We start from the raw sequence: 27,568 nt of genomic DNA on the forward strand, positions 1-27,568 counted from the left end.
CTCTATAAGTATAATGCTTCAGGGTCAATATAACACCATATGGAGAAAAGTATTGGGACACTTCACTTAATCATTCAATTCAGGTGTTTCATTCAGCTCCACTGCCACAGGTGTATAAAACCCCGCACCTAGCCATGCAGTCTGCCTTTTCACATCTGTGCTTTCCCTTTCCGCTATTGAGATCCGTCACAGAATCTCAATAGCGGAGGAAAAAAACGCTTCAATTTTGTCCCCATTCATTGTCAATGGGGACCAAATGGAACCGAGTGCACTAGAATGCATTCCATTCCATTTCATTGTGAGCAGTGTTTGAGTGCTTCCTGGGATGCGGAGCAAGACGGATCCGTTTTCTCTGAATTACAATGGTTTTAGACACAGATCAGCCATGGCTATTTTAGAGATAATACAACCTGCTACGGTTGTATTATCATGACAGAAGCGTTTTTTGACGATTCCTGACGGATCCAGCAAAAATGCAGATGTGAAAGTAGCCCAAGTCAGTTTGTGAAATTTCTTTCACCATGAGCTGTGAATGGTATTCTTGTAAAGCACCTCAGTTACAAAGAGTTGGATCACCAAGTGCTAAGGTGCTCTGCTGCCTCAGTAAGTGCAGACTTCCAAACCTGCTCTGGCATTAACATCAACACGGAAACCGTGCGCTGGGCCCTTCATGCCATGGAAACATAGCAGGTAAGCCTTGCATCACTAAACACAATGCAAAGCGTCATATGGAGTAATGTAAAGCAGGGCACCACTGGTCTCTGATTTGCTCTCTGGCAGTAGAACATTATAGTTGGCACAGTGCAGTCAGGCAGGTAATGTGTGGTGGAGAATCCTACGCTTTAGCATACAAAGACATGGTGGACAACTATGGGGGTCATTTATTAAACAGAAATATGCCTATATTAGGTGCATCTCTGGCACTCATTGCACAGCAATCTGCGACTTTTCCCCTGCATGCCAGGTCTAAAAAAGTGGGTGTGGCATGGGCAGGGAAGGGGACAGGCCGATAGGCCAGCCTTATTTACCATTTTCTGCGCCTGTTTTAGGCATAGAAAATGGTATAAAAGTAAGAAAGCTGCCTTACATCTAGAAGCAGTGGTGGATCCACTGAAGTTATGTAGAGGCCACCGCCAGTGCAGGGTCTTATTGTGACCGATGTCTAAAACGGCTGTCTTAATAAAGGTGCCCCTAACAGTTTGGGTCAGGCCCTTTTCTGTTCTAGCATGTGTCCCAGTTCACAAAGAGAGGTCCATAAAGGCTTGGTTGGTGTGGATCAACTTGTCTGGCCTCCACAGACCTCTGACCTCAACCCCAACGAGCACCTTTGGGATGAACTAGAATGGAGATTGCAAGCAGGGCCGGTTTTAGACAAAATGTGGCCCTGGGCAAAATCAAAAGTGGGGACCAAATCTTGTTATAATGTACTAACAACACAGTTACTTTCTGTCGATTCCGCCCCTCCCTCACAGCTTTACACCCCATAAAGCTCCTCACACAGATCTGCACCCTCATGGTCCCAGAATATGTCACATGCCCCTTCCCCTCACAGCAATGAGTTCCCCTCACTTACGGCATCTGAAAGTGTTAAAAACCGGAAGTGTGGGCTTCCTCTTCAGGCGCGCTTTTCCCCAGCGGAGATCGGGGAAAGCACCCTGTTCTAAAAATGAGCCGCAGCCTGTACTAGGCTTCCAGGCTCATTGTTAGTATATCCCAGTTCAGGCCACTAGGTGGCAGCACTGAACTGTGATATAGTGATTTCTTTACAGAATAATGGAGCAATTTCCATTATCGTGTATAAGTTACAAAATTATTATTTTTTTATAAAATCATCCCACTTTCCCCAAAATAAACAAGAAAAGAAAATTACATTATGGGCATTGCCGCATGCGAACACGCCCGCACTATTAAAATATTAAAAAAAGTTAGCCAATATGGTAAATGGCGCAACAGAAAAAAAAAAAAAAAGAAGAAAATTCGCAGTTTTTTCATCACTTTATCTCCCAAGAAAATTGAATAAAAAGTGATCATACACTCCCCAAAATGGTATTGTCAAAAACTACAGATCATGTCGCAAAAATGAGCCCCCACACATCTCCGTAGACAGAACTATAAAAAATTTATGAGGGTCAGAATATCGCCATGATCAGAAAAAAATATTTTTTTTTTACAGAGGGAATCCTGATGAGGCTTACTGAGGCTGGTCTTGCTGCAGTGAGTGGGCCTATAGAGGTCCTGAGCGGGGGTGCTGCTAAGGTTGCCACCTTTCCCAACCAAAAAGACTGGTTAAAGTTAAAAAGATTGCCGTGGATTAATACGGGTGTTATTTGATAACATTTTAAGTTTTGCTCAATTTTATTTCAATAAAATCAAAATTTTCACTGTTGATGACACCCTGAGAATTTAATTTTTATTTAGCCTCTAATTTTGAAATGCTTCTGAGGGGATTTAAACTTTAACGACTGAGCTATAGAGGTCCATGTTGTTACAGTAACTATATTATGGCTAAAACCCTCATAGTAGTTTCTCACACAATATGAATTCACATATAGCAGAAGTATCATTTTATAAATTCTTTTAGTAATTACATATTTATTTTGTGCCATCCATTTTTTTACAATTACTAAAAAAAATATAAAATAAAATACTTCTGCTGTATATGAATATCTAATGCAAGAGAAACTTCAATAAGGTTTTTCATCAATAGTTTAGCATTGAGCTCTATAGCTCAGTGGTTAAGGTTCTTGCCTTTAATGTAGATGGTTGTGAATTTGAATCACCACAGAAACATTTCAAACATAGAGGTTAAATTAGACTTAAATACACAGCATGTTCATAGCAGGGACTCAGGGACATAGCAGTCAGAGCAGGGACTCCTAAGCTGGGAAGTTCCTAACTCTGGACTGTTCAGCAATCTGAAGGAGTCTCCAATGTTCAATGATCTGAAGCAGGGGGGCCCTGGGCAATTGCTCAGTTTGCCCCCCTCCCCTAACGCCTGCCCTGATTGCAAGCCAGGCCCTTTCACCTAAGATCAATATCTGACCTCACAAATGCTCTCCAGAATGACGGGGCACAAATTTCCAGTCACAAAACCTTGTACAAAGCTGCACTAGGAGACCAAATCCTTATTTATTTGGATTTAGAATGGGATGTCATAAAAGCTCCTGTACGTGTCCCAATACTTTACATAGTGTATATAGAAAGGACAAGAACATAAAAATGAACCCTCTTTACTTTGAGATCAAACACAAAATGTGTATTATCAAGAATGAGAGGTTTTAATTTTGTTCACACCCATTAAGCGGGAGATGAGTTCCCTCCGCTTTTACAAAAATTCAGGGCAGATGGGAATGAGGGACCCTGACTGTTCACTATGCATCCCTTATTGATAACAAAGACAAAATTATTTTATCTATCAGAATACTCTAAAATTACCCGCCAGCTCATTTAGGTAGGTCCTTTTGATAATACCAGAAGTATGAATGTATTTTTAGCAGCTGTTGTACATGGTAAATTGGTATGCCATCTTAAAATGTGTGAGGGTGGTGGTACCAATGAGCTGTGCCACACAGTAATATTTGAGACAGCAAATTACAGTGAGGAGCAAGACAGCAGTCACCTTGCACTTGTTAAATGGACATTTTTGTCTTATGGAACTACAGCTTAAAATAACAGTTTGGGCAAACCTTTGTGTTTGTTAGATGCAGCGCCTGAGAGGGCCGTTTATGCACAGCTATGGACTTTGGAGTTCTTTGAACCCCAATCACGTGCTTCATCAGGCCGTGTAAATCCACCTTAGGTTGTCGTATCCAGAGTGTGGTCACACAGCTATTATGGAAGAAAAAGACAACTTCCATATGCCTGCATACATCTCTAACTCAAATGCCAACTGAGACACAGGTTACAGTTGTCCAAGATAAAAAATAAAAAAAAACAGAACACAACAGGGAGATCTGGAAATAAATAAAGTTGATTTACACGTCAACTGAACAGAGAATGTGCAATATAAATGCTTCAGACGCAACGTCATTAACCGTTCCTAGTTATTTCAATACAACTACACCAGTCTAAGGCTACATTTACATTTCCACTGACATCGGTAAGGACTATTTTTTTTGGTGCCAAAAACAGGGCTGAATCCTACAAGAGAAAGGCAAATAATAAATGTACATTCCTCAAAAGGACTGCTACATAACGGACTGAGGCCTTCTGATAGCATACAGGTGACTAATGCATACAAATCTGTTGTAAATTTAGGGAACAGATACAAAATCCACATCTGGGATGTTTTATTCAGTGCTTCTCTTCCTGCTGTTCCTGGGCTGGTGGCTGAGAGAAGGTGGAGAGCCACGAGGACATTGCCGATTTTGCACTGCTGAGAGCTCCTCCTACTGACTGGCCTGTGGAAGCATAAGGAAGCTGGATCACTGCTCATGACAGCACAACTAAAGCAGGTGACAAATTACTAATAACCACAGTATTTCTCCTTACCTACTGCTTTTCCAGTCTGAACCATGTTCCGGCTTGTGCTGACAACGGCATTGCCAATCTTCTTTCCTCTTTCACTATTCTGGACAGAACTGTAAAATAACATTTAGATGTTAGTCTTTGTAATAGCCGTCAATGGGAGTTATGTGCTAGTGGATGAAATACAGAAGACCAGTACTTACAGTGACAGCCTCAGCTTGACATCTGATACACTATAATTACCCTGGAATGGATGGCTGAAAAAACAAAACGCTATAGGTAAAATAGGGGACACTGTTATCGGAGGACACATTGGCAATGGTAGAATTTTCTGCAGAAGAAGAGTTTTCGTACATGAAACACCTACTATATCAAAAAGAAAAGCGTGGCCATGATGCATATATAACTACCAGGGTTCAGGTTTCTTTTTGCAGAGATATCAAAAGTTAGTCTGGTCACATTGCCATCAAGATTTCCAGTTTTAATAGACTGTAACGGAGGCCTGATGGATCCCGAGGCTAAATGCACACGATCAGGATTGCGTGCGGAAAATCCACACCGTAGATCATGTGCATGAGAATTTGAAATTCTTAACCCCTTAGTGACCAAGCCTGTTTGGGCCTTTATGACCAAGCGTTTTTCTTCCTTTTTTTTATGGTCTCGTTCCAAGAGCTATAACTTTTTTATTTTTTCGTCTATATAGCTTCATTACGGGACAAGTTGTAGTTTTTAATGACACCATTTTGGGGTACACATAACTTTCTGATTAACTTTTATTAACTCTTTCTGGGAGGGAGATGGGGAAAAATAGCAATACTGCCAATGCGTTTCTACATTATAGATTTCACGACGTTCATTTTTCGGTACAAATAACATAATATCTTTATTCTCTGGGTCAGTACGATTACAGGAATACTAAATACTTATAATTTTTTTTACATTTTACTACTTTTTTTTGCAATAAAACCCCTTTTATTAACCAAAAAAATTATTTTGCATTGCCACTTCACAAGACCCATAACTTTTTTTTTTTTTTTTTCTATGGGAGCTGTGTGAGGGCTTGATTTTTGAGGGACGACTTGTATTTTTCATTGGTATCATTTTGGAGTAAATGCCGCTTTTTGATCGCTTATTACGTTTTTTTCGGTGGAAACTAAGAATAAATTAGAAATTCTGTCTTTTTATTTTATTTTTACGGCGTTCACCATAGGGGAAAATTTATGTAATATTTATGTAGACCGGGTCGTTATGGACGCGGCAATACCAAACATATGGGGGATATTTTCTTTTTGCAATTTTTTTCATTGAAAAGCGTATTTTCAATGGAAAAAAAAAGCATATTTTTTTATTTTATGGAATTTTTTTTATTTAATAAATGTGTATTTTTTTCCACTATTTAATAGTCCCACAAGGGGACTATAATATACAGTATTTTGATTGCTTTTAAAATGTAATGCATTATCTCTATAATGCATTACATTTCAATAGCAATGCTATTCAAACATTGACCAGCAGGCTGCGCCAGAGAGGCACAGCCTGCTGGAGATAACTGAAGACAGGCCCAGGGCCCTGGTCGGAAGCAAGGTAAGCTTCCCAACACATCAGCACCCCGCGATCGCATTTTCGGGGTGCTGATGGGAGACAGAGGGAGTCCACTCCCTCTGTCACCACTTTACATGCAGCGGGCGCCATTGCGCCCGGCCTGTAAAGGGTTAAACAGCCCGGATTGGCACTCCTACGGGGGAGCCGTGCAGCGCTTCGACTGGGCCGCCGTAAAAACGCGGCGGCCCAGCCTAAGGCCCCTTAGCGACCGCCGTAAAAAAGGTGTATGGGTGGTCACTAAGGGGTTAATGCACACGATGTGTATTTTTTCCGCGTGGATTTTGACCTGTGAATTTATTTTATTTTTCATGACCGGATTTTCTTCATTCACTTAGTAAAATCCGCATGTGGAAAGTCCGCACCGAATCCGCACCAATTGATACGGATTGACCGCACAGATTTGCCTGCGAACACTCCGCACATGAATCCTGAACGTGTGCATGTACCCTAACAGTTCCTGTCCTTTTTGTTTTCACTTTGCTATTCTGCCTGATAAGGCAACGAGAACATGACAGAGCACAACCCAGCTGATGCCAACTGATATCAATGGGCTATCAGATGGTGCTCCCAGCCAGAGGATGGCTACAGATGGAGGGTCATGTGACTAAACATTTTATCATGCCTCCACCATTCAAACACACGTGCAGGTCCTGGACGAAATCCTACCTTGGATTCACCTCTGTGAGAGCAGGATGTTTATTGCTGTTCCATACTCGATAGTTGTGTGTTATTTTCCACATCGCAAAAAACGCAGATCCATAGTCTGACAACATCTTCTCATTCTCTGCAAAGAAAAAAAGAAGCAGTCTGAGCACCTGCATTACAGGAGACATAACCGTCTAACGGGGATTCCACCCCTCCCCAATCATTCAACAGGCCGAAATTCCTGAAACATCTCACCTTCTGCACAGCGTCCCTGGAGATGCTGGTAAACAGGCTTTGAGGCATGGTGTAATATAATAAAATGAGTGAATACCCATCTTGCAGATGCCCTGCTACTGCCATTCTGATGGTCTCTCCTTCCTGGTCCCTCTTAAAAGAATAACAGGTTACAGCGGTGACCATCTCTGTCCATGAGTGAGAGGACCCAAGAAGTAGAGAGGAATGGGAGCAGTGAGGAGTAAGGTGAATGTAGCTTATTTTATTACTTTACACCACTCAGAAAAACTGAAAAAAATAAAATATACAACTGGACAACCCCTTTAAGAAATATAACAGTCTATGGAATGACAGAATACATGTACACTACCTGGCTGTGCAGAGGCAGAAAGCAAAGAATGCAGGTAAAGTGCAAACTGTGCCCTGATCCATTCGTCACCACCCTCCCAGCCTGTGCCATCCAGGAAGACATCATCTCTGTTTTCAGTGACGTGCTTCACTAAGTGGTCAATGAATCGGAGGTCCGCTGTTGTAGGGCTCAGTATCTTCCTCAGCTCAGGGTCATGAATGTTGATACGAGCATCTTCTACCTTAAAAAGCAGAATTAGTATCGTCATTCTATAGATCGTCTTGAACGATTAGTGCATACAAACCTAATCCGATTTCAGTATTCACTTACAGGCCTTTAACTACTGTATGGAACACATTCTAAGGGGCTGTTCACATAACGCTTTTGCTGTAATGCATATGTTAAGATGTGCATGGGGAAAAAAAAAAAAAAAACATGCAATTTTGTGAAACTTTTATTTTTATTTTTTAAGTAAATATCTGAAGATCGGTAGGCAGCAATTGGATACATTTAACGGTAATGTCTTACGTTTTCATCCGCCTCTCATTGACTGCAGTTTAAAAAGACTATACGTTCCTACCAGATTTTTCTTTGCAGGACTGAAAAGCATGGTATGCTACACTAATCTGTCACTAAAAAAATAAAAAAGGACAAAACAGTGACAAACAAAGTAAAAACTATGCACTTCTGAACTATGTTTGCCCAATTATAGTCTAGGGGCATGCCAAGCAATACGTTTATATACGTTTTTACCGCTTTCAAATGTATACGCTTGACGTGCAGCAAAGATGGGATGTGAACAGCCCCTAATCCTACGCTACACATACAGTAGATATAAAAAGTCTACACACCCCTGTTAAAATGTCAGGTTTCTGTGATGTAAAAAAATGAGACAAAGATAAATCATTTCAGAACTTTTTCCACCTTTAATGTGACCTATAAACTGTACCACTCAATTGAAAAACAAACTGAAAACTTTTAGGTAGAGGGAAGAAAATAATAATAATAATATGGTTGCATAAGTGTGCACACCCTTAAACTAATACTTTACTAATACTGTTGAATCACCTTTTGAGTTTATTACAGCACTCAGTCTTTTTGGGTATGAGTCTATCAGCATGGCACATTTTGACTTGGCAAGATTTGCCCACTCTTCTTTGCAAAAACACTCCAAATCTGTCAGATTGCGAGGGCATCTCCTGTGCACAGCCCTCTTCAGATCACCTCACAGATTTTCAATCGGATTCAGATCTGGGCTCTGGCTGGGCCATTCCAAAACTTTGATCTTCTTCTGGTGAAGGCATTCCTTTGTTGATTTGGATGTATGCTTTGGGTCGTTGTCATGCTGAAAGATGATGAAGTTCCTCTTCATGTTCAGATTTCTAGCAGAAGCCTGAAGGTTTTATGGCAATATTGACTGGTATTTGGAACTGTTCATAATTCCCTCTAGCTTAACTAAGGCCCCAGTTCCAGCTGAAGAAAAACAGCCCCAAAGCATGATGCTGCCACCACCATGCTTCACTGTGGGATGCTGCCACCACCATGCTTCACTGTGGGGATGGTGTTCTTTTGGTGATGTGCAGTATTGTTTTTGGGTCAAACATATCTTTTGGAATTATGGCCAAAAAGTTTCAACCTTGATTTCATCAGACCATAACACTTTTTCCCACATGCTTCTGGGAGACTTCAGATGTGTTTTTGCAAAATGTAGCCTGGCTTGGATGGTTTTCTTCGTAAGAAAAGGCTTTCGTCTTGCCACTCTACCCCATAGCCCAGACATATGAAGAATACGGGAGATTGTTGTCACATGTACCACACAGCCAGTACTTGCCAGATATTCCTGCAGATCCTTTAATGTTGCTGTAGGCCTCTTGGTAGCCTCCCAGACCAGTTTTCTTCTCGTCTTTTCATCAATTTTGGAGGGACGTCCAGTTCTTGATAATGTCACTGTTGTGCCATATTTTCTCCACTTGATGATGACTGTCTTCACTGTGTTCCATGGTATATCTAATGCCTTGGAAATTATTTTGTACCCTTCTCCTGACTGATACCTTTTAACAATGAGATCCCTCCGATGCTTTGGAAGCTCTCTGTGGACCATGGCTTTTGCTGTGGAATGCGACTAAGAAAATTTCAGGAAAGACCAACTAGAGCAGCTGAACTTTATTTGGGGTTAATCAGAGGCACTTTAAATGATGGCAGGTGTATGCCGACTCCTATTTAACATGATATTGAATGTGATTGCTTGAATCTGAACACAGCTACTTCCCCAGTTATAAAAGGGGCGTGCACACTTATGCAACCACATTTTAGTTTTTTTTGTTTTCTTCCCTCCACCTAGTTTATAGGTCACATTAAAGGTGGAAAAAGTTCTGAAATTATTTATCTGGGTCTCATTTTTTTTACATCGCAGAAACCTGACATTTTAACAGGGGTGTGTAGACTTTTTATATCCACTGTATAATACATGCATACTTTAATATGCAAAAGCAAGACCTCACCTGGGGTGTACACCTTTTTACTCACCTCAACAATAGCATCACTAAGGTGTTTCTGTTGCCGAAACAGGATGTTGGTGGCTCCAGCTACAAAACCGCGGACACTAACATCAGAGAGTAGGTGATGCTGCTGCAGGGCCATGTACGGTAAACACAAATATCCCTGAAATAAGAGAAATTTCCCCATGTCAAAGCTTTTTCTTTTTACCTTTTCTCATTCCGTGTTCTTTAATCTGCTTAAAGGCTATGTACACCTTTGGAGGCAATTTTTTATGATTTCATGTTACAAATTTTTGGCTAAAAATCATTTTTTCATTTGGCCTTTATTAAAAATAGAGAGCTGTTCTGCCACAAAGGGTTAACAGTTTTTCTAGCTGTGTGACTGGTACTTCCGCTTTCACTTTGTGGCCAGTCTAATAACCCTTATTTCTAAACTACTAAGAAGTCAAACACTTACGCTGGTTTCAGACTTGAGCGTTCGCGATGGAGCGCTCTGTATGCGCGATTGTACCGGCGTTTACAATCGCGCATACAGAGACAAGCGAACGCCCATTGTCGCGTGTTCCCGAAAGTCTATGTACGGGAACGCGCGACAAAACGCCCCAAAGAAGCTCAAGAACTTTTTTGAGCGTCGGGCGTTTTACAGCGCGATCGTACGCGCTGTAAAACGCCCAGGTGACAACCATTCCCATAGGGAAGCATTGGTTTCTCCTTGTTGAGCGTTTTACAGCGCGTAGGAACGCGCTGTAAAACGCGCAAGTGTGAACTTAGGGTTATTTAACTCCTTAAGGACACAGCCCTATTTCACCTTAACCCCTTAAGGACACAGCCTTATTTCACCTTAGGACCAGGCCATTTTTTGCAAATCTGACCAGTGTCACTTTAATGGACTGGTTTATTTACACCATGTCCCATTTGAAGCCCCCCTGATGCACCCCTAGAGTAGAAACTCCATAAAAGTGACCCCATCTAAGAAACTACACCCCTCAAGGTATTCAAAACTGATTTTACAAACTTTGTTAACCCTTTAGGTGTTGCACAAGATTTAATGGAAAATAGAGATACAATTTCAAAATTTAACTTTTTTGGCAGATTTTCCATTTTAATATTTTTTTTCCAGTTACAAAGCAAGGGTTAACAGCCAAACAAAACTCATTATTTATGGCCCTGATTCTGTAGTTTACAGAAACACCCCATATGTGGTGGTAAACTGCTGTACGGGCACACGGCAGGGCGCAGAAGGAAAGGAATGCCATACGGTTTTTGGAAGGCAGATTTTGCTGGACTGTTTTTTTTGACACCATGTCCCATTTGAAGCCCCCCCTGATGCACCCCTAGAGTAGAAACTCCAAAAAAGTGACCCCATTTTTGAAACTACGGGATAGGGTGGCAGTTTTGTTGGTACTAGTTTAGGCTACATATGATTTTTGGTTGCTCTATATTACACTTTTTGTGAGGCAAGACAACAAGAAATAGCTTTTTTGGCACCGTTTTTTTTTTGTTATTTACAACATTAATCTAACAGGTTAGATCATTTGGTAATTTTATAGAGCAGGTTGTCACGGACGCGGCGATACCTAATATGTATACAATTTTCTTTATTTCTTTAAGTTTTACACAATGATTCCATTTTTAAAACAAAAAAAATGTTTTAGTGTCTCCATAGTCTAAGAGCCATTGTTTTTTCGGTTTTTGGGCGATTATCTTAAGTAGGGTCTCATTTTTTTGCGGGATGAGATGACAGTTTGATTGGCACTATTTTGGGGTGCATATGACTTTTTGATCGCTTGCTATTACACTTTTTGTGATGTAAGATGACAAAAAATGGCTTTTTTTACACCGTTTTTATTTTTATTTTTTTACGGTGGTCACCTGAGGGGTTAGGTCATGTGATATTTTTATAGAGCCAGTCGATACAGACGCGGCGATACCTAATATGTATACTTTTTTTATTTATGCAAGTTTTACACAATGATTTCATTTTTGAAACAAAAAAAAAACATGTTTTAGTGTTTCCATAGTCTGAGAGCCAGTTTTTTCAGTTTTTGGGCGATTATCTTGGGTAGGGTATGATTTTTGCGGGATGAGATGACGGTTTGATTGGCACTATTTTGGCGTACATGCGACTTTTTAGATCACTTTTATTACCTTTTTTGGGAAGTAAGGTGGGCAAAATTTCGATTTCATCATAGTTTTATATTTTTATGGCGTTCACCGTTCGGCTAAAGTAACATGACCGTTTTATAGATCAGGTCGTTACGGACGCGGCAATACCAAACATGTGTAGGGAATTTTATTTTTTTCATTTTTAAATCAGTGATAAATGTGTTTTTTGATTTTTACTTTTTTAACTTTTTTTTTTGACCCAGACCCACTTGGTTCTTGAAGATCCAGTGGGTCTGATGTCTGTATAATACAGTACAGTACACTATATAGTGTTTTGTACTGTATTTTACACTTTGTCTGAACAGATCTATGCCTTTAGCACATATCTGTTCAGCACCATGGACAGCAGGATGCCTGAGACGGCGTCCTGTTGCCATGGGAACCTTCCCCGTCTGCTCAGTAGTGGCCAGAACTGCGCAGACGGGGAAGGTAAGGAGGGGGGCTGTCTGGGGGCTCTCTCCCTCTCCATCGGGGGGGGTGGGGGGGTGCAAAGGCACAGCAGTCCCCCGATGGGAGAGGGAGGGAGCTCCCTGAGCTGTTAACCTTTTCCATACAGCGGTCCGTACGGACCGCGGTATGGAAAGGGTTAAACGGCTGACATCGTATCACAGATGTCAGCCGTTTATACCAGGGTGTCAGCAATGTGCTGACACCCTGGTATACCCACTAGACGCCAACGATTATTCAACCGCCCGCAACACCCCCCCCCTGCACCTCCCACCGGGATAAAATCATTCAGGAGTGCAGGGGGGGTGAAACATATATTAGTTTAGGCACACTAAAGTTTCTGATCCCCGCGGGGATCAGAAACTGCAAAAAGTGCAGCAAACCGCAATGATTTGAGCAGGCACCTTGCTCCGATCACAGCCGGTCGGGCGGCAGTGATCAGAAATACACAGGGCGTACATGTACGCCCTGTGTCCTCAAGTACCAGGGCACAAGGGCGTACCTGTACGCCCTATGTCCTTAAGGGGTTAAGGACCAGTGTCACTTTAAGTGGTGATAACTTTAAAACGCTTTGACTTTTCCAGGCCATTCTGAGATTGTGACACTGGTAAAATGGAGTAAAAAAAAAAAAAATCATTTTTAATTATAAAAAAATACCAAATTTCCCAAAAATTTGGAAAAATTTGCAAATTTCCAATTTTCACATTTCTCTACTTCTATAATACATAGTAATACCTACAAAAATAGTTAATACTTGTCATTCCCAAAATGATCCTAACATGAAGTAGACATATGGGGAATGTAATTTTATTTTTGGGGGATGTTACAAGGCTTAGAAGTAAATCTTGAAATTTCTCAGAAACTTTCAAAAACCAACTTTTTAAAGGACCAGTTCAGGTCTGAAGTCACTTTGTGAGGCTTACATAATAGAAACCACCCAAAAATGACCCCATTCTAGAAACTACACCCCTCAAGGTATTCAAAACTGATTTTACAAACGTCGTTAACCCTTTAGGTGTTCCACAAGAATTTATGGAAAATAGAGATACAATTTCAAAATTTCACTTTTTTGGCAGATTTTCCATTTTAACCACTACAGGACCGCGAGATTTCCTGTGAACGCGCGCACGCATTCACAGGAACTGCAGGTAATCGAGTGGATCTGCAGCCCGCCAGCGGCGATCATTCTTTAACCCCTTAAAAGGTATATTAGACGCTGTTTTGATAACAGCGTCTAATATACCTGCTACCTGGTCCTCTGGTGGTCCCTTTTGCTTGGATCGACCAACAGAGGGCACAGGCAGCTCTGCAAAGTAGCACCAAACACCACTACACTACACCCCCCCCTGTCACTTATTAACTCCTGATCACCCCATATAGACTCCCTGATCACCCCCCTGTCAGTGATCACCCCCCTGTAAGGCTCCATTCAGGATCCGCAAAACACATACGGACGTCTGAATGGAGCCTGACAGGGGGGTGATCAATGACAGGCGGCTGATCACCCCATATAGACTCCCTGATCACCCTCCTGTCATTGATCACCAACCTGTAAGGCTCCATTCAGACGTCCGTATGTGTTTTGTGGATCCACGGATCCTCAAAACACGGACACCGCGGATCCGCAAACCACGGACACCGGCAATGTGCTTTCCGCATTTTGCGGATCCGCACATTGCCAGAACTAGGGGTGCACCGAAATGAAAATTCTGGTCCGAAACTGAAACCGAAAATTCAGGATGCCCTTGACCGAAAACCGAAACCGAAACTGCCTTTTTGCCCAAATACTTTTAAAATACTTTTTTTTTTAATGATTGGCGCTGTTATGGAGAGGGGGATCTGTGGGTGGCGCTGTTATGGAGAGGGGGATCTGTGGGTGGCGCTGTTATGGAGAGGGGGATCTGTGGGTGGCGCTGTTATGGAGAGGGGGATCTGTGGGTGGCGCTGTTATGGAGAGGGGGATCTGTGGGTGGCGCTGTTATGGAGAGGGGGATCTGTGGGTGGCGCTGTTATGGAGGGGGGGGGGGATATGTGCACTGTTATGGGCATAACAGTGCACAGATCCCTTTCCCCATAACAGTGCACAGATCCCTTTCCCCATAACAGTGCACAGATCCCTTTCCCCATAACAGTGCACAGATCCCTTTCCCCATAACAGTGCACAGATCCCTTTCCCCATAACAGTGCACAGATCCCTTTCCCCATAACAGTGCACAGATCCCTTTCCCCATAACAGTTCCCAGATCCCTTTCCCCATAACAGTTCCCAGATCCCTTTCCCCATAACAGTGCACAGATCCCTTTCCCCATAACAGTGCACAGATCCCTTTCCCCATAACAGTGCACAGATCCCTTTCCCCATAACAGTGCACAGATCCCTTTCCCCATAACAGTGCACAGATCCCTTTCCCCATAACAGTGCACAGATCCCTTTCCCCATAACAGTGCACAGATCCCTTTCCCCATAACAGTGCACAGATCCCTTTCCCCATAACAGTGCACAGATCCCTTTCCCCATAACAGTGCACAGATCCCTTTCCCCATAACAGTGCACAGATGCCCCCTCCCCATAGCAGTGCCATAGACCGATCCCCCTACCCATAACAGCCCCGGCCCTGCTGCTCACAGCATCACTCACTGCATCTTTATTTTACCTTACAATCGTGACGCTCCAGTAAGAACTCTGCAGGCAGAGCGGAGGGCGGCGTAACGTCACTTACTCACGTGACGCATCTGCTCCGCCCACTTTATGAATGAAGGAGGCGGAGCAGGCGCGTCACGTGAGTAAGTGACGTTACGCCGCCCTCCGCTCTGCCTGCAGAGTTCTTACTGGAGCGTCACGATTGTAAGGTAAAATAAAGATGCAGTAAACCGCCCGCCCGGCGCCCGCCCGAAGATGGTGGGTGACAAATCCCACACCCCATATTTTCGGCCGATAAGTAACAATATCGGCCGAAATGGATTAGGTACATTTTCGGCCGATATTTTCGGTGCACCCCTAGCCAGAACTATATAGAAAATGCCTTTTCTTGTCCGCAATTGCGGACAAGAATAGGACATGTTCTATAAGCTCTACAAAAAAACGCAGTGTTCGCCCGATCAGGCCTGATCTTGTGCGCACACTTGAGTTTAGTCCGCCCCACCGCAGTGACAGAATATTTTTTTTTCTGATCACTGCAAAAACACCGTAAAATCGCTGCGGCGCTATAAAAAGATCACTTTTGAGGGACATGGCGAGTTCATAGAAGATTTTTTTTTTGTCACAAGTTAGCGGAAATTGATTTTTTTTGTTTTCGTTTTTTCTTACAAAGTCTCATATTCCACCAACTTGTGACAAAAAATAAAATCTCACATGAACTCACCATACCCCTCACGGAATCCAAATGCGTAACATTTTTTTAGACATTTATATTGCAGACTTCTTCTCACGCTTTAGGGCCCCTAAAATGCCAGGGCAGTATAAATACCCCACAAGTGACCCCATTTCGGAAAGAAGACACCCCAAGGTATTCGCTGAGGGGCATATTGAGTCCATGAAATATTGAACTTTTTGTCACAAGTTAGCGGAAAGGGAGACTGTGAGAAAAAACAAATAAAAAATCAATTTCCGCTAACTTGTGCCCAAAAAAAAACAAAAAACTTCTATGAACTCGCCATGCCGCTCACGGAATAACTTGGGGTGTCTTCTTTCCAAAATGGGGTCACATGTGGGCTATTTATACTGCCCTGGCATTTTAGGGGCCCTAAAGCGTGAGAAGAAGTCTGGAATCCAAATGTCTAAAAATGCCCTCCTAAAAAAAATTTGGGCCCCTTTGCGCACCTAGGCTGCAAAAAAGTGGCACACATGTGGTATCGCCGTACTCAAGAGAAGTTGGGCAATGTGTTTTGGGGTGTCTTTTTACATATACCCATGCTGGGTGAGAGAAATCTCTCTTTAAAAGACAACAACTTTTCTCATTTTTTTATACAAAGTTGTCATTTGACCGAGATATTTATCTCCCCCAGCATGGGCATGTGTAAAAAGACAACCCAAAACACATTGCCCGACTTCTCCTGAGTACGGCGATACCACATGTGTGACACTTTTTTGCAGCCTAGGTGGGCAAAGGGGACCACATTCCAAAGAGCACCTTTAGGATTTCACAGGGCATTTTTTACACATTTTGATTTCAAACTACTTCTCACGCATTAGGGCCCCTAAAATGCCAGGGCAGTATAACTACCCCACAAGTGACCCCATTCTGGAAAGAAGACACCCCAAGGTATTTCGTGATGGGCATAGTGAGTTCATGGAAGTTTTTATTTTTTGTCACAAGTTAGTGGAATATGAGACTTTCTAAGGAAAAAAATAAATAAAAATAATAATAATATCATTTTCCGCTAACTTGTGACAAAAAATAAAAAGTTCTATGAACTCACTATGCGCATCAGCGAATACCTTAGGGTGTCTACTTTCCGAAATGGGGTCATTTGTGGGGTTTTTCTACTGTCTGGGCATTGTAGAACCTCAGGAAACATGACAGGTGCTCAGAAAGTCAGCTGCTTCAAAAAGCGGAAATTCACATTTTTGTACCATAGTTTGTAAACGCTATAACTTTTACCAAAACCATTTTTTTTTTAAATCAAAGACATGTAGAACAATAAATTTAGAGAAAAATTTATATAGAAATGTATTTTTTAAAAAAAAAAAAATTTACAACTGAAAGTGAAAAATGTAATTTTTTTACAAAAATTTCGGTAAATTTAGATTAATAACAAGTAAAATTCATTTGGGTGGTAAGTTGCATGACCGAGCAATAAACCGTGAAAGTAGTGTAGTGCAGAATTGTAAAAAAGTGGTCTGGTCATTAAGGGTGTTTAAGCTAGGGGAGCTGAGGTGGTTAATATTTTTTTTCCAGTTGCAAAGCAAGGGTTAACAGCCAAACAAAACTCATTATTTATGGCCCTGATTCTGTAGTTTACAGAAACACCCCATATGTGGTCGTAAACTGCTGTACGGGCACACGGCAGGGCGCATGAGGAAAGGAATGCCGTACAGTTTTTGAAAGGCAGATTTTGCTGGACTGTTTTTTTGACACCATGTCCCATTTGAAGCCCCCCTGATGCACCCCTAGAGTAGAAACTCCAAAACAGTGACCCCATTTTAGAAACTACGGGATAGAGTGGAAGTTTTGTTGGTACTAGTTTAGGGTACATATGATTTTTGGTTGCTCTAATATTACACTTTTTGTGAGGCAAGGTAACAAGAAATAGCTGTTTTGGCACAGTTTTTTTTTTTTTTGTTATTTACAACATTCACCTGACAGGTTAGATCATGTGGTATTTTTATAGGGCAGGTTGTCACGGACGCGGCGATACCTAATATGTATACATTTTTTTTATTTATGTAAGTTTTACACAATGATTTCTTTTTTGAAACAAAAAAAAAAAACATGTTTTAGTGTCTCCATAGTCTGAGAGCCATAGTTTTTTTCAGTTTTTGGGTGATTATCTTAGGTAGGGTCTCATTTTTTGCGGGATGAGATGACTGTTTGATTGGCACTATTTTGGAGTGCATATGACTTTTTGATCGCTTGCTATTACACTTTTTGTGATGTAAGATGAAAAATTGCTTTTTTTACACCGTTTTTATTTATATTTTTTTACGGTGTTCACCTGAGGGGTTAGGTCATGCGATATTTTTATAGAGTAACTTATTATGGACGCGGCGATACCTAATATGTATACTTTTTTTTATTTATATAAGTTTTACACAATAACAGCTTTTTTAAAACAAAAAAAATGATGTTTTAGTGTCTCCATATTCTGAGCCATAGTTTTTTTTTTTTTGGGCGATTGTCTCAGGTAGGGGCTCATTTTTTGCGGGATGAGGCGACGGTTAGATTGGTACTATTTTGGTGGGCGTACGCCTTTTTGATCGCTTGCTGTTGTACTTTTTGTGATGTAAGGTGACAAAAAAATTGATTTATTTAGCACAGTTTTTTTTTTTTGTTTGTTTTTTTACGGTGTTCAGAGGGGTTAGGTCATGTGATATGTTTATAGAGCCGGTCGATACGCACGCGGCGATACCCAATATGTCTATTTTTTACCAATTTTTTTTAAACTTTATTTGGGGAAAATTACGTTTTTGTTTATTTTTACTTGAAACTTTAAATTTTTTTTTTTTGGGGGACGACGACTATTTTTGAAACCTTTTTTTCTACTTTATTTTTTGTCCCACTTTGGGACTTCACCTTTTGGGGGTCTGATCCTTTACAATGCATTCCAATACTTCTGTATGCCCCCTGGGCATTTAGCCGAGGTGCCTGCTCAATGATTTGAGCAGGCACTGGCTTCCGATCACCGCGCGGCGGTGATCAGAAATACACAGGGGGTACAGGTACGCCCTGTGTCCTTAAGTACCAGGACATATGTCTGTTTATAAATGTCAGAGAGCAGAGATAAGGAGTCAGCCTGCTTCTGGTCTGACGGGAAAGACAGAAAATCCAAAGGGTTCTACTAGAGCAGTGATAGGCAAACTGTGGCTCTCCAGCTATTGCAGAACTACAACTCCCAGCATGCAAAGACTGCCTACAGCTTTCAGCCTACAGCAGGGCATGGTGGGAGTTGTAGTTTTGCAACAGCTAGAGGGCCGCAGTTTGCCTATCACTGTACTAGAGCATGTCAGCTCTGTACAGAAAAAAGGAAGCCATATTTTAAATAAAGACAGAGTTAAAAAAAACATTTTGCTCAAAATGAGTACAATGCAATAATAAAAAAAAAACTGCCCCCAAAGGGATACATAGCCTTTAAAGGAATATTCTCTACTCCAGGTTTTTATGCAGGATACACATTGGAAAGCAAGTTAATTCATCAATATTTATTTGCCCAATTTCTTCAGTAATGATACGGTTTTACTACAGGCATAGTGGGCTGAGTAATAATAATGGATAGGGATAGGATACCACTCATACTGTATGGGCAGAGTAATCAGGACTCTCACCATCTCTCTTAAGAGTCCTGTCAGGATTTACTCGCTTTTAAACACAACTTCTGCTTCATATTATACAAAATAAACCTGTACACCACAGAGCTCAGCAGGGCAATAGAAATTGCCTAAAAAGTGCATTTCAAAACAGGCAATTGATGTTAAAAATCCCTCCAACATGGATGGATGAAAGAGACACTGCAAAGAGTGGACCAATATTTCTTCACGGTCATGTGAAAGATTGATCTTCAGCCGTTAAAGGCAAACCAAGCAGATTGAGATATAGATATTGAGAGATATATATATATATATATATATATATATATATATAAATATATACACACACACACACACACACACACAGTACAGACCAAAAGTTTGGACACACCTTCTCATTCAAAGAGTTTTCTTTATTTTCATGACTATGAAAATTGTAGATTCACACTGAAGGCATCAAAACTATGAATTAACACATGTGGAATTATATACATAACAAACAAGTGTGAAACAACTGAAAATATGTAATATTCTAGGATCTTCAAAGTAGCCACCTTTTGCTTTGATTACTGCTTTGCACACTCTTGGCATTCTCTTGATGAGCTTCAAGAGGTAGTCACCTGAAATGGTCTTCCAACAGTCTTGAAGGAGTTCCCAGAGATGCTTAGCACTTGTTGGCCCTTTTGCCTTCACTCTGCGGTCCAGCTCACCCCAAACCATCTCGATTGGGTTCAGGTCCGGTGACTGTGGAGGCCAGGTCATCTGGCGCAGCACCCTATCACTCTCCTTCATGGTCAAATAGCCCTTACTTTCAAAGTTTTCCCAATTTTTCGGCTGACTGACTGACCTTCATTTCTTAAAGTAATGATGGCCACTCGTTTTTCTTTACTTAGCTGCTTTTTTCTTGCCATAATACAAATTCTAACAGTCTATTCAGTAGGACCATCAGCTGTGTATCCACCTGACTTCTCCTCAACGCAACTGATGGTCCCAACCCCATTTATAAGGCAAGAAATCCCACTTATTAAACCTGACAGGGCACACCTGTGAAGTGAAAACCATTTCAGGGGACTACCTCTTGAAGCTCATCAAGAGAATGCCAAGAGTGTGCAAAGCAGTAATCTAAGCAGAAGGTGGCTACTTTGAAGAACCTAGAATATGACATATTTTCAGTTGTTTCACACTTGTTTGTTATGTATATAATTCCACATGTGTTAATTCATAGTTTTGATGCCTTCAGTGTGAATCTACAATTTTCATAGTCATGAAAATAAAGAAAACTCTTTGAATGAGAAGGTGTGTCCAAACTTTTGGTCTGTACTGTATATACCACCTACATGGAAACATGCAGTGGCCCCTCAAATTACAAAAGCCTCTGGTTACAATATCTGCATCTTCCAATGGCCTCTTCTGGACCACTGTAACTTGAAGACAAATTCAACTTACAAGGCCACAGACCATGTTGCTCCGTGGCACCTTCAACTGGCTAGAACAGGGATGGATCAACCTACGGCCCTCCAGCTGTTGTAAAACTACAACTCCCACGATGCCCTGCTGTAGGCGGATAGCTGTCCAGGCATGCTTGGAGTTGTAGTTTTGCAGCAGCTGGAGGGCCGCAGGTTGAGCATCCCTGGGCTAGAAGATCTATCAGCATGTCTACTTCACTGATAAAAGCCTGTGAACCAGCGAATGGCATTGGGGAGCAGGAAGAGGCGCTGTATTACTGAAGTGGCTTTCTAGTAGCCTCCTCTCCATTCACTACATGTTCTGTAAATCCTGTACCAGTGTGAGCTGCTTCTTTGGACACCACTTGAGGGTGGTTTCATTTCATTTTCACTGTACAGTGTCCCTGAAGAAGCTCCTGTGATTTAAATTTACAGCTTCCAGCATCTCACACTGTTACTGCATAGGGGGTTGCTTTTTGTAAATATGTCCTGCCTATCTGCTTATTGTTCTTTACTCACAAAATGACAATTTGGGGGTTCAGAATCAAATCCCCAGTTTTAAATGATGTTCTCAAGTTACAATATTCAACTTACAAAAGGTTAACATAGTAACATAGTATATAAGGCTGGAAAAAAAGACAACTGTCCATCTAATTCGGCCTGTTATCCTTCAAGTTGAACAGAAGGGTGGCCGTGCTTGTGATGTGTGTTCTCTATTCAGTTCGTGGGCCCAGTTCTGGAGACCAAAGTGGGTCCCCGAGGTGGGACACACACCTATCAGAAATGTATGGCATATCTTAGACCTTTCATTTGCAATCACTCTTACCTTGGTAAAAATTGCTAATGGCATTCCATACTTGTCTTCTTCTAAACCAGATATAAGTCCAGGAGTAAATACAACCTGTCCTGTTTTAGATTGGGGTTGGACTGTTATGGGAACACTTCCAGAAGCAATTGTGTCCTTAGTAAGAGGTTCACTAAGTCCTGTTCCCAAAGTCCACACTTCCCCTTCATCTGCTGTCGTACACTCCTCCAGTATGCTTGGATCTAGTGTCTCCCAGTCACTCTCAACAGATTCTGGAGATGTGTGAGATGGAGGTCTGAGATGCTCTATACTGCCATTAGCATCCACCTCAGGTTCAGTAACTGAAACACCTGGTTTGCTGGGCTTTTCTGAAGAGGAGTGCCTGATTTCAGCATCATCTTCTTTAGAACTCCGAGAAGATATTGGACTATTGTCATGTGACGATGAAACCGCAGGAATGTCTTCTTCTGCAATACTTTGCCGAGGTCTGTAGTGAGAACTGTCTGTGAGTCCATGCTCAATCATACCTGTGCAAGAAAAAAAAGAAAGAAATCTAATAAAACCAATGGTATTTAAGACATAGCCAGAATGTTTCTAATTTGTTTTTACTTGTAGATGACTGAGGCTTACATTTACAGAAATACTATTCTAATGTCCTGTTCACATCATGCCTGAGCCTTCTATCAGATGTATATATTGGGAGTATTCCTGACATGCACCTCTGATGGAAGGCTCTAGAGCCGTACAGTTGCATATGTCGCCTGTGCGATAAATGTTTTTTGGGCGGTGGCCCACTATAGCTAAAAAAATAATGCATAGAGGTTTGGGAAAGACAAAAATGATTGGCAAACCTTAGGAGAATAGGGCCTATGGATATGTTCTGTGTATGTACCAGGAACCTAAACATAATCTGGAAACATTTACCCATTTGGTCTAAACTGCTTACATGGAAATCCTCTAGTGAGGCCAGGATCTGACAAACAGAACCTAAAAAGTTTGTGAAAGATCCTAAAAAGGTATGTGAAGCTGGCTGCCTATATGGTCAATTATCTGATTTGATTTCTGACGATTTGGCCACTGTGTGAAACAATGGTAGTAGAGTGTATGCGGCCGGGAATATGCTCCATATAGCTGTAGGGTGCTCCTTTATAATAATTTGGCACACAGTATTCCAATAGGACATTTATAAAGTGTTCTTGCATGGCAAGACCACTCACTGTTATCTCACATATATATTCTTATTATTATAGCCAAATTTAGCACCCTAACTCCTCCCACCGTTTTTACACTACATAGACGGTAATATACCCAAACGTGCGGATTGTTCCTGATTGGTGAGCAATTACTTTGTGGAACGTTTCGCTGAATGGTTCATGAAATATCAGCGTTTTTGTGGCAAAATTGGTCCCATAGAAATGAATGGCGGAATGTTCAAAGCTAGAGTGTGAGCTCAAAAATCAGGACATGATTTCTAAACTGAAATGATTTCTTTCCCTCATTTTCAAGCCCACCTACACAAATCTTATATCAAAACGTTCAGCTATCCCTGCTGCCACTAAAGTGTTCAAGGCTAAGCCATAATCCTGATAGTTTTCACAATATGACCATTTGCAACTCACACCGCCCATTGATATTTATTGAAACTCCACTCTAGCCACCTAAAATTTTAAGGGCAATTTCTAAACTGCGACTGTGCCTTCATTTTTCATATTTCAGAGACATACTATGCATCAAAATGTAGGTCTGGGTCTTGTGATTCTCAAAGCTCTTCGCTGTAGGATTTATAATTTTTAAACTACAACCGTTTGAAGAGGGCAACTGCCAGTGAAGTAAGCAAGTTGGAGCAGTTTGTTTTTAACCGCTCTTCTCTGCCCTTGCTGTAGAGCGAGTTGCCATAGGAACCCAGGTGTGTGAGCAGCCAGCAAAGTGACAAAAGCTAGAGTGCGAGCTGAAAAATCAGGACATGATTTCTAAACTGCCACCACTCGCTCATTTTCAAGCCCACCTACACAAATCGGCTGCTAATGTTTTTATAAATGTATGTTTTAATGTAACTGTGAAGCACTTTGGGCAACAACGTTGCAATTAAATGTGCTATATAAATAAATAAAAGTTTAAATGCATTTCTCACTCTATCAAGCTTGCCATGTCCACTTTTTACATTTGATCAATCAATTGGTTAGTGTAATGTTTACTATCTTTACTCACTCCAAACACTCCACACAGTTACTCTGCCCAGTCCAACTTTTCCACAATTACTCCAGCCACACAACAGTTACTCCGCCCACTCCAGTTGTAGACTACTGGTGGAGGCAAGAACACTTCACACAATTTCCCCAGAAATTGTAGCCTTTCTAGTTCTACATACACTTACATTCATACGTACAAATTTTTAAAGCAACAACGGGAAACAGGGTTAAAACAGGAATATTAGTTTGAATCATATCTGACCTGGAAACAGAGACAAGACAGTCATCAATGCACCCACTAGTCTGTTAACAGGAGACACATAAAATAGGACCTGTAGAAGATGTGAATAAGGATTATTGAAGCTAAGGTCATTAATCACAGACTTTTGTTTTTTTATAATTCAATAGTACAGGTGATAATATTTAAAAAGGTTTTCAAAGATTTTTTATTTTTTTTTCATTTTCCCCATGATAGGTCATCAGTATCTTAACGGTGGGGGTCCAACACCCGGTCACGTTCATTGGTCACGTGGCCTAGGCGCAGTTCAACCCCACTGAAGTTAAATGTGGCTGAGCCGCTATACCAGCTGCTATCAAATGGACAGCGATGTATTTGGTGAGCAGGGAGAAGACTGCGGCACTACTGCATGTGCTGGTGCCTTCTCAAACAGCTGATTGGCGAAGGTCCCGGGTGTTGGACCCCCACCAAATAGATACTGCTGATCTATCCAGAGGATAGGTCATAGTAAAGATATATTGGAAAACCCCTTAAACTCTGTAATATATTTTATTAAAGAAAAGTTCCTGTTTCCAAACTTATTTCTCTCCCCCCGCCCCTGCACGGATAATAGCCTCTGAAATGACTGAGCAAATCCATACACAGAAGTGCATAAACAGCCCACTGAGGTCTAGGGGGGGGGGGGGGGGAGGACGAGCTGCAGAGGCATAAACCAGATCCATCTGCAAATACTGGTGGGCGATTTATCCCTCCCAAGAGCTGGATTATCATGTGAAAAATCATCCAGTTCTGGGGTGAAATAATTGACTCAATCGATGAGGCAAATGCATCTTGTCTCTATGCCCTCTGCTGATCTCTCCCTTGCACAGACTTCAGTGTACGGCTATGATCAGTCAATTCGGAGACAATGAGCAGTGCAGGGGTGTGTGGTGGTAGGTGAAGTACAATATCTTTTAGCCTTTACGATTTAAACAGGTTGTCTGGTTTGAACAACCAATTTCTTTATACTCTGGAAGACTGCTGATGTCTTTGCATTACACAGTCTGCCATCTAAATGCAGAGATACAAGGTGTTAGTTGCAACCGAGACAAAACTGGAACCCATAAAACTGACTATACGGGGTTTAAAATAATACATTTAATACAATACTTACCAGCTTTGGGTTTTTCCCATCCTTTCAACGTGATGTGTACCCACCCTTAAGCTGCAGTTGGCCCAACACCAACGGTCTCTATTTACTTAGAGCAGCAGTTACGTTCAATCTCGGCGTGACTACTGTCGGCTGACACCAGTGAATGTCCCCAGCGGTCTGCTGTGACCAGTGGAGCACCTAACCCAACACCCCAAAATAAAAAGGAGACTGGCAAGGACTGGAGCTGTGGTAGCTCTGAACCAGCAGCAGCTTAAAAGGGTTGTTCACCTTTATGACCTTTTGTACAGACTGCACAGTGTAGCTGGACCCTCAGCAGTCATCATATTTACCTTATCCGCATCACTGAGGTCCGGCTCCATCGCTGTCCCAGGTCTCAACATCTGGTTTGACACTGGTCACGGGACTGCTGCAGCCATTCAATAGCCAGAGGGGTGACGCATCAACCATGTGGCCCATCAGTGGGTCGGGTCAAGTGCCGCATGAGAGACACGTGACCTCTGCAGCTAGTCATTGGCAAACCAAAGGCTGACATGGAAAGACCTGAAGAACCATCAGGGCAGTGATGGAGCCGGAGCCCAACGGCAGGGATCAGGTAAGTATGAATACCACTGTGGGGTCTGTACAAAAGGTTATAAAAGGTGAACAATTCTTTTAAGCAGGTTAGTATTTGTTATTTTATAATTTTGAAGTGGGCCCAGCCTTTAGGAACATTATTTTTATACTTCTTAGTAACCAACCTGGTTTTGGGCTTATTGACCAACCAATATTTTACATTGCACATTCCAAGATCTATAAATTTTTTATTTTTCTACCAATGCAGTCATATTAGGGCTTGTTTTTTGTGGGGCAATTTGTATTTTTTAGTTCTTTTTGGAAACAGCAATACTGCCACAGAGTTTACAAATCATAAATTTTGTGGCGTTCATTTTTTGGCATAAATAACAATTCTCTGGGTCAGTGCAATTAGAGCGATACCAAATGCATATAATTATTACTAAATTTGCACAATAAAAAACTTTTTTTAACACAAAAAAGAAAATGTTTTTGCATTGCCGCATCTCAAGACTTAACTTTTTTATTTTTCACTCTATAGAGATGTGCGAGGACTTTTGCAAATAAGAAAGAAAAAAATATATATATTCCAGCATGTTTTTTTGTTTTATGGCATTTACCATCCAGGATAATTTGCATGATAAAGTGTGGGTCCTTATGGACATGGCAATACCAAATATGTGCTGTTTTTTTTTATCTTTTGCAATTTTTTCAATGGAAGATTTTTTTTTTCAAAGGAGATTTTTTTTATACTATTTTAACTATTTATATCTTCTGATTGCTTTTCTAATGCACTATGATACATTTGCAGAACAGTGTATTATAACTGTCAGTACTATGCTTACAGCCACTATCAGGCTGCGCCAGAGAGGAGCAATCTGATATGCTTAAATTCAGGCAGGCCTGGGGGCCTTCATTAGGCCCCTGGCTGACTTGGGAAGACATCATATAAGACTGCGGGGTGCAAATGCCTGAGATAACATAGATGGCTAAGGGGTATAACGGCCCGTATCAGTGCTTCTACAAATCGAGGCCGCTAGAGCAGGAGCCCAGCTGTCATGAGAGAGCTGGGCTCCTAGGCGGCTTTATAAAAGGTGGAGGTCTAGCCTAAGGCCCATTAATGACTGCCTAAAAACAGCATATTGGCGATCACTAGCGGTTTAAGGTTAGATTTTGGCTCTTATAGGGGTTGTCCGTTGGGTTAAAAAAAAAAAAAAAAAAAAAAAAAAAAAAAAAGTCTCCAAATGGTCTAAAATAATAAATAAGTAACCCACCTTACCAATATCCCCCTTGGCTCCCATTCAAATGGTCCCAGTCCCGTGTCAGTTTCTGCTTCCTGGTCTCTCTAAACCCATAGGAAATAACCACATAGCCAATGGCCGAGAGGCCAGACATTGGCTAAGCGATCCTTTCCTGCATGGTGGGACCAGGAATCAGAGACTGTCGGGGAATGGGGAAAGGGTCAAATGGGAGTGGCGTAAGATTGGTAAGGCATATATAAATTATTTTATTATCTTAGACCACTCTAAGCAGGGGCGTAACTATAGGGGAAGCGGCTGCTTTGGGGCCCTGACCCAGAAGGGGGCCCATTCAGGAAGAGCTACGCCACTGACTCTAAGCCTTGTTAAAAATGTTTGATCTGCTAGATAACCAATTTAATCAAAGCTACGACAATGTAAACTGCTGCACAGGCACAATACGATAGCAATCTGCCTTTTCCTCTAAGAAATTCAGCTGACACAAATTTGAAAGCTGTCTGGGTTATATTTTGCTAAAAGGGGATTAGGAGAGTTTGTAATGTTAAATGTGTGAAAA

General features: G+C 41.5%; 1 protein-coding gene across 1 annotated transcript in view; it reads right to left on the bottom strand.

Annotated features, from left to right (window-relative positions):
• Positions 1-2,164: 2,164 nt before the first annotated feature.
• The window catches only part of AVL9 (AVL9 cell migration associated), a 70,148-nt gene continuing 44,744 nt past the window's right edge, over positions 2,165-27,568 (bottom strand). Inside the window, exons 9-16 of the mRNA XM_040432768.1 lie at positions 24,073-24,142; positions 21,643-22,148; positions 9,824-9,958; positions 7,319-7,538; positions 6,736-6,853; positions 4,671-4,724; positions 4,492-4,580; positions 2,165-4,400 (exon numbers count right to left, since the gene is read on the bottom strand). Of these exons, the coding sequence (XP_040288702.1) occupies positions 4,294-4,400; positions 4,492-4,580; positions 4,671-4,724; positions 6,736-6,853; positions 7,319-7,538; positions 9,824-9,958; positions 21,643-22,148; positions 24,073-24,142 (1,299 nt within the window). The 3' untranslated portion in view covers positions 2,165-4,293. The remainder of the gene's footprint in view (positions 4,401-4,491; positions 4,581-4,670; positions 4,725-6,735; positions 6,854-7,318; positions 7,539-9,823; positions 9,959-21,642; positions 22,149-24,072; positions 24,143-27,568) is intronic.

The sequence above is a fragment of the Bufo bufo genome, chromosome 5, assembly GCF_905171765.1.
Source record: "Bufo bufo chromosome 5, aBufBuf1.1, whole genome shotgun sequence".
NCBI lineage: Eukaryota > Metazoa > Chordata > Amphibia > Anura > Bufonidae > Bufo > Bufo bufo.